The sequence below is a fragment of the Myotis myotis genome, unplaced genomic scaffold (assembly GCF_014108235.1).
Source record: "Myotis myotis isolate mMyoMyo1 unplaced genomic scaffold, mMyoMyo1.p scaffold_m19_p_5, whole genome shotgun sequence".
NCBI lineage: Eukaryota > Metazoa > Chordata > Mammalia > Chiroptera > Vespertilionidae > Myotis > Myotis myotis.
In genome coordinates this window covers 79,197,921-79,210,642 of record NW_023416357.1, presented here as the reverse complement: position 1 = coordinate 79,210,642, position 12,722 = coordinate 79,197,921, and the positions used below count along the sequence as shown (strand labels likewise).

General features: G+C 40.5%; 1 protein-coding gene across 2 annotated transcripts in view; it reads right to left on the bottom strand.

Moving 5' to 3' along the window:
- Nucleotides 1-10,901, bottom strand: part of SLC27A6 (solute carrier family 27 member 6) — a 52,590-nt gene extending 41,689 nt beyond the window's left edge. The window contains exon 1 of one of the 2 annotated variants that reach the window (XM_036310348.1): nt 9,743-10,901. In XM_036310348.1, coding sequence (XP_036166241.1) covers nt 9,743-10,223 — 481 coding nt within the window. In that variant the 5' untranslated portion in view covers nt 10,224-10,901. The remainder of the gene's footprint in view (nt 1-9,742) is intronic. The other variant, XM_036310347.1, reaches the window with a different exon arrangement.
- Between the last annotated feature and the right edge of the window lie 1,821 nt (nt 10,902-12,722).

Sequence of the window (12,722 nt, the reverse complement as noted above, 5' to 3'; positions counted from 1 at the left end):
ACAAGGCAGTTCACAAATAAAATCTGCAAGAAAATGAGGGAAACACAGAAAACGGTAAGGAGCTGATACGTCATAGGCGGTAGGCACATTGGGACTTGAATTTTTTTTTTTTTTTTTGGTCTCCCGAGGATATTTTTTCCATTGCTTTTCAGAGAGAGTGGAAGGGAGGGAGAGAGGAGGAGAGAGAGAGAGAGAGAGAGAGAGAGAGAGAGAGAGAGAGAGAGAGAGAGAGAGAGAGAGAGAGAAACACACCGATGTGAGAGAGACACATGGGCTGGTAGCCTCCCGCATTGTGCCCCACTATATGTTCTTTTCCTTAACTTAGAGCAAACAGGAAGTGTTGCGATGCTTGTATATCATTTGAAAAAGTACATGTAATTACATTCTTTGATATATATATATATATATATATACACATATATATGTATATATATATATACACACATATGTATAATCTCTTTCATTTTAAAGCAGTTTATAAATTTCAGTGTTTTCCCATGTGTTATCTATGTGATCCTCACCACACCCATATCCTCATTTTAAAGATGAGGAAGGCTTAGTTACAGTGAGCAAGTAATCTCCTCTAGCTCAGACACGTACGAGAGGCAGTGTGGGGATGGAGCCCAGGTTTTCTGATGCTAAATCATAACTGCTTGTTGGGTGCACATTTGTCCTCCTTTCTGCTCCTTTTTATTCCCTCATCTCCATCTTTTCCCTTCCTCTCCCCTTTCCTACTGCCGCCCTCACACTGATCCTTCCCCCTCTCTCACCGTCCATCTGTCCATCTGCTTTCTTTCAGCACCTTTTACACCTCAGCTATGCTATGATTCACAGCAAAGCAATGCAATGGTAAAAATTTATTAGCCAATTTACAAATAGATATTTGTGTGGCTTTGGGGAATAGGCCAAGAACGGCAATGTAACCTCTTTGAGCTGAGAAAGTTTGTTTTGTTCACTGATACAGTCTCAGAATTTAGCACAAAGGAGATGCTCAACCAATATTCATTGCCTGGATGAGTGAAAGACCTAACAAAAAACTTTGAAGTACTATTTCTGTTCAGTAACATTTTCACTTACAAATTTTTGCCAATAAATTGTCCCTCTACTGTGTATTTGGTAACTGATTTTGAGAATAGATGTACCAATGGAATTTCTTTGTTATTTTTTATCAATGTTGCTAAGTGCTAGAAGCATGACACCCCAAAAGTACAGTGTTTTAGACACACTAAGCATCCACAACCCAGGTACATGCCCTTGACCAGGAATTGAACCCAAGGCTCTTTGGTTCCAGGGTCGATACGCTAACCACAGACCCACACTGCCCAGGGCAGGACTTGAAATTTTAAAAATGTTTATATCTATAACAAATCCACACAATAGAAACTGTAAGAGTCCAGAGGAAGTATCCAGCTCTAGTGAGCATACACAGCAAGCTGCCACATACCGATTGCTCTGCTAAGACAGAGAAGTGAAAAATCACAAGGAATGCTGGGGGAAGAACAAGTCCCAAGTAAATGAAAAAGCAAGACAAGCAAGTAATCTAGACTTCCTATTTTCTTTTAACTTTTAGTTCTAAATTTTGTTTTAGTCACTCTCCCTGGCACTTTGTCCTGTGTAAGGACAGGTCTCTGAACTGACTCATTTCATTATCTTAATTTCAAATCTCTCACCTGGAATTGTAAATTAGCAGCTTACGCTTCTATATGTTCTGAATGATATGTATATATAAATTGGCAAAATAAGTGCAAATTGAGTTACACTATGATTCATTTAAATTGTGGCCCCAAATCTTTGTTGGAATTGTAGTCTAAAGAAACAGTGAGCATTTACAAAGAGTGATGACTTCTACAGGTAAACGGAAGCAAGCAGATACCTAAGAATCTGAGGAGATACAATTTAACTTCCTTCATACGTTAAAAGTAAATTGACCTAGCTGAGCCTTTTAGAATTTTCAAGTAGAATTTCATAACAAAAGCATTTCTTCCATAGTGGCAGAAAATGTGGGTGAGAATAGTGAAAATTGAAATAAAAACGTGAAATATTATGCCGGGGATGAAGAATTATTATTTACTTACCACTGTTCAATCTTTCATAGTAAGAAGAAAAGTTATAGTGTTATTTGGAAATTAAGTTCTGAATATTAAGTCCTGACAAAAAGTAGTATTTTTAAAATACTCCGAGGAGACGTGGCTGTGTTTCATGAAGATTTACTCTCTAGTGAAGTGTTGAAATCTCTAGAACTGTAAGCCTCGAAAGAATGATGTGTGCCCGCCTCCATGCTTTGGCTGATGGCCCCGGCCACATACATCATAGGGGCTGCATACTGGTAGATATCTGATCAGAGAATTGACCTCTGCTCCTGGGACTCACTGTGCATGCAGGTCTTGAAAGTAAACTACCATAAGAAAACGGGAGAGCTAGACCTTTAACAAAGTCTACGTTGCAAGAGAAGGCTCAATCTCTCTTTGCAAAGCAATAGCGTCTTCCATTGTTTCTCACGTTGTAAAGCACTATGTTAGGTGGGGTTACAGCACAAAACCAGGTCTCTCCTTACAATGCACTAGTACTTTTTGTACAAATTAATTTCTTGTTTCTATATTATTGTTATATATCTTATTCAAATTTAGGAGACTATAAAATCAGTGAGTTACTCATACTGTATTAAAAACTCTTCAAATTACCCTATTCTACATAAAAGAAGCTAATATTTTTAAAGGAATTGCTTGTAGCTCTTAACGCATTGCCAAACATTTCAACTTTAAAACTTTATGCATTAATAAAACTAATATGATACTCAATAACAAATGGTCAACTTGAGTTTTCCATTATTGCAAAGCAATATTCACACAGAATCCACAGTGAAATTACAATTTCACCACATACTTATAACTACCATCCTATTAGTTAGAGCAACGCTTTAGGTTTTTCATGGAATGCATGAGCAGGCTACAGTTTCTAAGAAAACTGACCCATAAGTAAGCAAATACAATTCATATGGTGATGTAGATACGAATACCTTACCTCAGGCCTCACATCATAAATAATGTGTCAGCTATTTTTACAAACATTATTTTATTAACAATCATCATAACCCCAGGAAGTGCACAGAAGCAAGTCTTTCAGTTGTGATTACATACTGTTCCTTGAAACAATTTTATTAACCGCCCTGAATACATACACATAAGTTTGTAAGTGGGTTTATGTGTTTTCTTCTCAGCTGTCCCCACATCTTTTGGGGAACAGACAGGCAAAAGTGTACAAGAAAATAAAAAGTAAGACACTTCACTTGATATTATTTCCAATACATCGATTGCCAGTGAATAATTACTCAAATGGGAGCACAATGACATAATGTGTCTGGTTTACCATTTTTCAATGACAAAGTAGTGAAAATTAGAAAAGGAAATCCATAAAAATATCTCTCTAGACACAATTAGATTAATTAGTATGTAAATTATATCTTTTTAAAAAGGCAATTCCAAGATGGTATTTTTGTAAGATTCAGACCCCAACAGGGCTATTTGCCACAAGCCTTCTGGTAATAAATGAAAGAATTCCTCCTCTTGTAGGCCAGAGAATAGATAACCAGCTGGCTCCTAACCTGTGTCTGAGAGCACTCCAGCCTGGTCTCTGAGGGCTGGGAAGCAGATATGACTACACTGTTACTGGGGAGGACAGAACTGGCTTAAACCCGTTAACTCGGGTCATGTGACATGTGCCTGGATCTCCCTTCATACAGCCTTCTGCCCACAGCAAATCCCATACGAGGAGACGCAGGAGCACAGACTGCATATATGTCTCTGCCACTATGCAATTAAAAATAATTATGGTAGCCATTTACTGAACATATACTATGGTTCAGGCACTCTGTGGTGTCTTTTATATTTAAGTCACACAAGACCCAGTGATATCCATTGGTCATCAGCAATGTGTTAGCAGTCCGTCAATGGCAGAGTTAGGATTCAAGCCCATGTTTGTCTGAGTCTAAGATGTGTATTTCTCCCATGTAGCCTTACAGCTTGTCTGAGGAGACAACTTCCCTTTAAATTGTTTTTGCTCAAGCATTGTGCCCTTACAGTAAATACAAGGCCAGCAGATATTGCAAATAAGAACACCAGGGCAAGTGTCTCTACGGTCAGTAAAGAATAAATGGTGCATCATCAGTGCTTAGAACACTGCCTTTGCCAGCTTGTGAACCATGAAGCCACTTAAACTTCCTATCAAAGTCAGTTGTGTTCTTTTGGAATGGAGGTAATTCTTGACCTAGCTGAATCTTAAATAGAAAAAAAAAGGCAAAACAATGATTCATTCTACTAAGTATAAGAAAAAGTATAGAAATTCGCTGAAAACTAAAATAGATTTATGTCAGGATATCACAGTACATGGATAAAAAAAATAAGTTCACACAGGCCATTTTATCTATCTGAATATATATTACCCTCTACAAAATTTAAATGGTCTTTATTTTTCCTCTAACTCATCCTCTTCATCTTTAAAAACAGATGACTTTATGGTTAAAAGTCATCTGGAGAATTACAATGGCTCGATTGTTAACTGGAACATTTGTCCTGCACATTCTGAATGCAACAGTTCACAAAAACTAAAGGGCAGGGCTTCGTACATTATTTTAAGTTCATTGAGCTGACACAGGATTTTCACTTCTTGTGAACAGAAATCCAAAACCCTTCTAAACATGGAAAGACACAAAATACTACTGAATCTAAAGTAAAAGACTTCAGGGTAATGTGACTATAATTTCTTAGTTACATATAATTATATTGACTTAATATCTGGTCTATTTACAAAGGAGAGACAAATACATATACCTGCAAGTACATCTGAAATCTTGTGGATGCTTGGTGTGTCTAAAACACTGTACTTTTAGCACTTAGCAACATTGATATAAAATAACACAACAAAGAAATTCCATCGATATATCTATTCTCAAAATCAGTTACCAAACAGATAGTAGAGGAACAATTTATTGGCAAAAATTTGTAAGTAAAAAAGTTACTAATGCTCATATGTACCTCAAAGTTTTTTGTTAGGTCTTTCACTCATCCAGGCAATGAATATTGGTTGAGCATCTCCTTTGTGCTAAATTCTGAGACTGTATCAGTGAACAAAACAAACTTTCTCAGCTCAAAGAGGTTACATTGCCGTTCTTGGCCTATTCCCCAAAGCCACACAAATATCTATTTGTAAATTGGCTAATAAATTTTTACCATTGCATTGCTTTGCTGTGAATCATAGCATAGCTGAGGTGTAAAAGGTGCTGAAAGAAAGCAGATGGACAGATGGACGGTGAGAGAGGGGGAAGGATCAGTGTGAGGGCGGCAGTAGGAAAGGGGAGAGGAAGGGAAAAGATGGAGATGAGGGAATAAAAAGGAGCAGAAAGGAGGACAAATGTGCACCCAACAAGCAGTTATGATTTAGCATCAGAAAACCTGGGCTCCATCCCCACACTGCCTCTCGTACGTGTCTGAGCTAGAGGAGATTACTTGCTCACTGTAACTAAGCCTTCCTCATCTTTAAAATGAGGATATGGGTGTGGTGAGGATCACATAGATAACACATGGGAAAACACTGAAATTTATAAACTGCTTTAAAATGAAAGAGATAATTATTATCATTGTTGCTAAGTATATCAAAGAATATAATTACATGTACTTTTTCAAATGATATACAAGCATCGCAACATTTCCTGTTTGTTCTAAGTAAAGAAAAAAGAACATATAGGTAGATGGCAACCTTGGCAGCAGGCATTACTAGCAATAATAATCAGAGTTGAAATATTGGGGGAAAGGAGTAGGTTTAATTTAAAACTATTTAATTTTGTATAAATACTGAAATTTTGCAGGGAAATTTGAAATGCTACTTGACACATCTTCTAAACCAAATTACACAGATGTAAAACTTTTTTTGCAAGTATTTTTGGGTTGTCTATGAAAAGAAAGGAATGCTAATTTTATAAACATTTGATTGTTTTCTAGTTATCTGTGTATTAAAAACCTGATGTCTTAATATTTGCAACTTTTGCTTTACTATTTTTACATAAATGGAATGCATATATTTTTCATAGTTATATCCTAAGGGGATTGATAGCCATAGAAACCTCTGGACTATACAGACAGCAGATCTTACATCGGAGACCAGGTTTTGAGTATTTGCTCTGAAACTTACTAAGTTGTGTCATCTTAGTCACCTAGGTGAATTTCTTTCCCTCTCCATCTCCCAAATATACTTCTGCATCTGCCTCACAGAATCACTGGTAGTGCCTTTTACAGAATCAGCCTTGAGTAAATGCCAACAGTTGATATTTTTGTTAATGATAATAACAACAAAGGTCAATACATTTTCAGAATTTAGCCCAAACAGAGGCTCAACATATATTCATTGTCTGGATAAATGAAAGACCCAACAAAGAACTTTGAGGTACATATGAACATTCAGTAACTTTTTTACTTACAATTTTTGTTAATAAATTGGCCCTCTGCTGTCTATTTGGTAACTGAACAAGCCTTTTCCTTTGGCTTGTTCCTGGAGATAGAATTACTAGACACCTGCCATGACTGAAACTTCACCTATCACCATGAACATTACTTGGCTTGTCTGTTAAACCTTTTTGAAACTGGTTCTATAATACTTCTGAAAAATAAAATTTTGCTAAAACATGCCAAAGTAAAGTGTTTAAGATCTTATTCCAAACAAATTCCTTACTAGTCTTTCTTATAGCTAACACCAGATTAGGTTGTAGCAGCAAAATCCAAATGAGATCCCTTATCAAAAGCTTGGATGACTCCATATTAATAACAGCAATTATTTCAATTCACTGATCTAATTAGTACATACCAGCCACTCTGCTAGCCACTTCACAAAAACTGTGTCATTTACTTTTCAGAATTACACTGTGAAGTAGATAGTATTATCACCATCAACTAAGCAAATGAGCCCAGGGCAGCTAATCTTTTTTAAAAAAATGTATTTTTTTTATTGATTTCAGAGAGGAAGGGAGAGGGAGAGATAGAAACATCAATGATGAGAGAGAATCATTGACCTGCTGCCTCCTGCACGCCCCCTACAGGGGATTGAGCCCGAAACACAGGTATGTGCCTTGACCGAAATCAAACCCAGGACCTTTCAGTCCCCAGGCCGACGCTCTATCCACTGAGCCAAACTGGCTAGGGCAGGGCAGCTAATCTTATCTTTACTCACACAGCTAAGAAGTGACAGACCATAAATGAAATCCAAGTCTGGCTTATCTCTGTCTAAACCACTTGATTGGAGATCTATCTACCTCCATATACTTACTCTCCCTGGAGATATAATGATTTAACTGTACATCTCCATCAGAAATATCCAGTGATAATCTAAGGCTGCTGAAATTTATTCTAAAATCTATATGTATACATTGTTCACTGATTACACTCAAGATGCCAAGAATACAGTATTTTTTTTAAAAAAAATATATTTTATTGATTTTTCACAGAGAGGAAGGGAGAGAGATAGAGAGTTAGAAACATCGATGAGAGAGAAACATCGATCAGCTGCCTCCTGCACACCTCCCACTGGGGATGTGCCCGCAACCCAGGTACATGCCCTTGACCGGAATCGAACCTGGGACCTTTCAGTCCGCAGGCCGATGCTCTATCCACTGAGCCAAACCAGTTTCGGCAAGAATACAGTATTTTTAGGGTAAGAGCTTCAAATACAGAAAGTGACTGTAATCTAAGCTATGTCTTACAAAAAATATTGTGTAATTAATCAAAATAGAATTGTCCCATCTTTGAAAAACTTTTAATTTATATATTTTGAAGGTATGCTAAAAAGAACTGTTAGTAAGATTTATTTAAGGTTGATTTCTCCAGCTACCTTCTTACTGAACAAATTGACTAAATGGTTCTTTCTTAAAACTCCAGCATCCCAAAGTGGCTTTGATATCTAAAAAATGAAGTCAGTTATTGGCAAGCAAAAGAAAAGCAGGCACAAGTAAAACTGAAAAATTAATTGGTCCTAATTAAGCAACAACCCAGTCAACAGCAGAGCTTGAATATTCTACTTTGAGAGGTAACCAGGCCTATGCATGTTAAAAGGCCCTCAGGGGATGCTGAGATATTTCTCAAGTTGGCCTTAACATCATGGCTTCAGAAATCTTTTCAGAGATACTGTCTCGCTTTTCTAAAGAGAATTTATGGATTTATCAATTTTTAGCATAATTTGAGGTTTAGATTTGCTCCAGAACCTGCAATATAGATTAGAATGATCAATAATATGGGAAGTGGAATACATCAGAGTATATCCAGAGATGAACTGTGATTTCTTTTTCCTGCTGCACTCCCATTATCACTTGTCCGTGCACAAGTGGTAAACGTTTCACCATGTTATCAAAATTGTGTGACTCATTTATACTACTTATTGCTACAGTTCAGAGAATAAATATCATTTTTCATAGTTTGGTTTTACTTTGTCATGCAACCCATCTTTAGTAATTAGGCACTTAACCAAGACTTTTCTTCTTAGATCAGTGTCAACATGTATATCCAAAGCCTGAATCCAAAGGGAGGGTTAAGAAGGTTAGAACTAACTGAAAGAAAGCAAGCAAGCTGTGGTACATTTACACAATGGAATACAATTCGGTTGTAAAAAAGAAGGAAATCTAACCTTTTGCGACTGCATGGATGGACCTGGAGAGAATTATAGGCTAAGTGAAAGAAGCCAGAGAAAGACAAGGACCATATGATTTCACTCATATGTGGAATCTAATAAACAAAATAAAGTAACAAATAGAAAAAGATTCATAGATAAAGAACAAACTGACAGCTGTCAGAGGGCAGGGGAGTTTCAGGGCTGGATGAAAAAGATTAAGGAGTTAAACAAACAAACAAAAAACTCACAGTCACAGATTATTAACAGAGGGAAAGAGAGGTGGGGGAGGTAGAAGAGAATAAAGGGGTGGGGAAATAAATGGTGATGGGAGGAAACTTGATTTGGGGTGGTGAACACATAATACAACATACAGATGATGCATTATAGACTTGTACACCTAAAATCTATATAATTTTATTAACCAATGTTGCCCAAATAAATTCAATAAAAAAAATTGTGCTTGCGATTTTCTAGAAAAGAAAAAGAAATGATATACAGATGGGGCAGGGGAAGAGAGAAAGAGGTCTTAGAGTCTGCCAAGAACCCGCCCACTGGCTGGCAGGTGGGTGCCAACCTTGCTAGGCAACTCCTAGCTTGCAGGCAGTGTAAAATAAGAGTAGACATGAAGATAGGAATTCAGATTAAAAATATTTGTTCTGTGAATATAGTCAACCTTGACAATGTTACTATTAGAGGCAGGTAGGTATTCCACAATGAAATCAAGGTATCTTTCCTATTCATCAAATACTTTTTTTCAGATCTGATCAAATCTAGAACTGAGTTCTAAGTCTCTGTGCTTTTGCCCTCAATGAATCTATACTAAATAGCAGTAAAATTGCCCTTTTCCCAAAATAGAAGCAGAGATTTCATAAGTTTTCCGAAACTGTCTTGATATTTACTAATCTACAACAGAGTAGGTGGGAGAGGAGGGTATTTATTAAACCACCGGTGGTAGAATTGTAAAATTCCTCTGTAACATGCCAACTTCACCACACACCCAACGTGTTAGTTGTGCGCTGTTCTAACAAAAAAGGGGGGAAGGCGCGGAGAACAGGGAGGGCTGCCATGCTGCAGCAGAGGACACCCCATACTCTACCTGCGCCCACCACCAGGGCCCGAGGCTCACAGCTGCGGATGCAGTGCAGGAGGGAGGTGGACCGGATGTTGGAGTTGAGGAAGGCCACCACGCAGCCCAGCTTGGCCAGGCCAAACCACACGTGGACAAAGTCGGGCTCATTGCTCATCAGCAGAGCCACGGTGTCCCCCTTCTCCAGCGCGGAATGGTTCAGGAAGGCACGGGCCACTCTGCTGCTCCTTCTGTCCACATCCTCGTAGGTATAGATGTCCCCCTCATACACGATGAAGGGCTTCCGGGGCTGCTTCTGGGCTTGGCTCAGAAATTTATCCAGGACAGTGACCAGCTCCCCTTTCCGACGGTACAGCTCTATCCGAATTCCACAGCGTATCACCTTCAGCAGGAACCAGAAGTCCTTCCAGAAGTAAGGGAACAGGAGTTTCTGCAGCAAGTGCAGGAGGGCCATTCCCGCCCCTAGTCCTGAGATCCATGACAGGAGCATGGGGGCCGCTCTGATCCCAGCCCTGACGGTGTCCTTCTCTTCCAGGCCAGTCCTCGGCGCTCAGGACTGGTACCCGCAGTTCTTACCAGCCTTTGGGGGGTGAGGGTGGGGGTGCGGAGCTTCTGAAACAGAGTTAGAAGTTTGCAGAGAGAAGCTTGCACAGCGGGGATACCGGGAATAAGGCTGGAGACACCTGGTGGCGGGTAGAGAGCGCTGGATTCAGGCGAAATGAACGCAGGCAGCCGCCAGGGGCCCCGGAGCCTAGGGGTGCAAGCCCCGCGCCCGGGCGGCCCGACGGCGGGTCCTCCCGCGCTTCCCAGCCCGCTCCTCCGCGGCGGACCCTACACCAGCCCCCCTCAGAGAAGGGAGTCCGGGAGCCAGTGCTCTCCTCCGAGCAGTTCTTCCAGCGACTGCGACCTGGAGGCTGAATTGGAACCTGGAGAAAGGGGGGTGGCGACCGCTGAGAAATCAGAGGCTTCTGTCCAGACGCGTTAGAATCCGAGGAGGGTTCCGGGACCACGGCACCGTCCCGCGTGTGACCCCGAGCCCGTGGGACCCCGGTCCTGCAGCGCCGCCTGTGCCGCGCTCCGAACTCCCCTCGGACACTCCGGGTCCAGGCGACCTTCTCCCAAGTCAACGCGGCGTCCGCTGGAAGGAGGCGCCTCCGTTCCGGCAGCAGCTCCCCTCCCAGTGATCTCAGGGGCTGGTTTATCCTCGCTCTGAACGGCGGCGGGGGTGTCGTCCGCCTCCTCCCGCCTCCTGGCTCCGGGCCAATTCCGGCTCCTCCTCGCCGCCGGGCTGCCCGGGACCGGACAGTCCCGCGGAGGGAAGGCCAGGGATGCGTGAGGACGCGACAAAGGAGCGAGGAGACCCGGCTGCTGGGGGCAATGACAGAAAACAAAACGGGAGGGAGGGAGGGAGGGGAAGAGGGGGGGAGATGAATGGGACAGTCAAGGAATATTTGAATTCTTTGCTCAAAAACCACCACAAAGTTGGTTTGTTCTATAAAACGTACTTCTGAAAATGTATCACTAGGTTGGTATTGACATTTATTTTGGAATTCAATGCTTAGAGTGCCGCCCTAGACAGTGCTTTTCACAAAATTTCCCAAAACATTGATGGATGTGGGAGCTCCAGTCCATATCGACATCCATATTTTTTAAAAAGTATAAAATACTGACTATTCTCTCTCCTTAAAAAAATAAGAAAACACTTTAAAGTGTGGACGAAAGGGGCCACATGCTGACCTGACAAGCTCAGGAGAGACCTGCATGGCAGTCTTGCAAACTCAGAGACCTAAAGTAACCACAAAGGATGGTCTGAAATTAAACTTTAACTAAAAGCAGTTATGGTGGGCAGTTATGTCCTAGACCAGTATCTCCACTGACAAGGTCAACCTTTACCTTAACTGAGCCTCTCTGTCTTTTTGCATCTATGATAACATAACCTTGAAATGTCTGGGTAACTTGTAACTTCCCTTTTTCTGGAGCCCCTGGGGCACAACCAAATGTGCTGGGCACCAGGACAGATACCACAAATTCCTTCATTATCAAGTTAATTGATCCTGCACCCACCTAAGTATGTGTCCATCATTTTACTTTTTATCCAATTCAAGGGCTTTCCCCTGCTTTGCTTTATCCCACATCCTTAATCTATCACCAATGAATTTCATGTAACTCACCTATGTCCCTCCTTTGATTGCAAATGTATAAATGCAAATGTAACCCCGCCATTCTTCGGAGCACTATCTCAATTCCTTGAGGTTCTGCTTCCCGGCATATGTTGACAGTTTGGCTCAAATAAACTCACCAAAAATTCTTTACAGGTTTCAATGGTTTTTACGGTAACAAAAGTTAGATCATTAAAAAAATTCTCAGACTTTAAGGATTCTAAAAGGGGGAGAAGGAGGTGGAGAGGGTACAGGTAATTGCAAAGAATAACAGCAAAATGTTATACACTGATGAAATTTTACCGAAGACAAAAAAACAGGGGCATTTAATTACACATTGTGTTCCTTGCAGACACTCATCCCAGCTCTCTGCATTTAAGAAGGGTGTACGATCGGTTAATTGTGCGTATTGAGATGATTGAGCACTGTCTCACATTATTGGCTTCTGCTGCTTCTGTCTTAGGTTTTGCAACTGGGTTCCAGCTAACCTCAGATTTTCTAATAAAGAAAAAGCTGGTAACTCCAAAGACAGATGTCTGAAAGATCATTACTTGCAGTCACAGCGAAGAGCCCACAAGACACTCTTCAACCCTTTTGTGTAGATGAAGAAAACACTTTCTAAATTTGCAATTCAGAAAGATCTTTTCAGTTAAAAGAAAAGTGATAGTATCAAGTAGTTCACAATTGGGAAAATCAGTTACAGCTTAAAAAGCACATTTGAAATTCTCTCCTTTTCACTCCTAGGTCTAGTCTTGTGGCAAGGACCATAGGCCAGGTGTAGAAGGTCACCAGGAAGAAAGCCCCAGGTGCTTAGCAGTTGGCAAAACTAG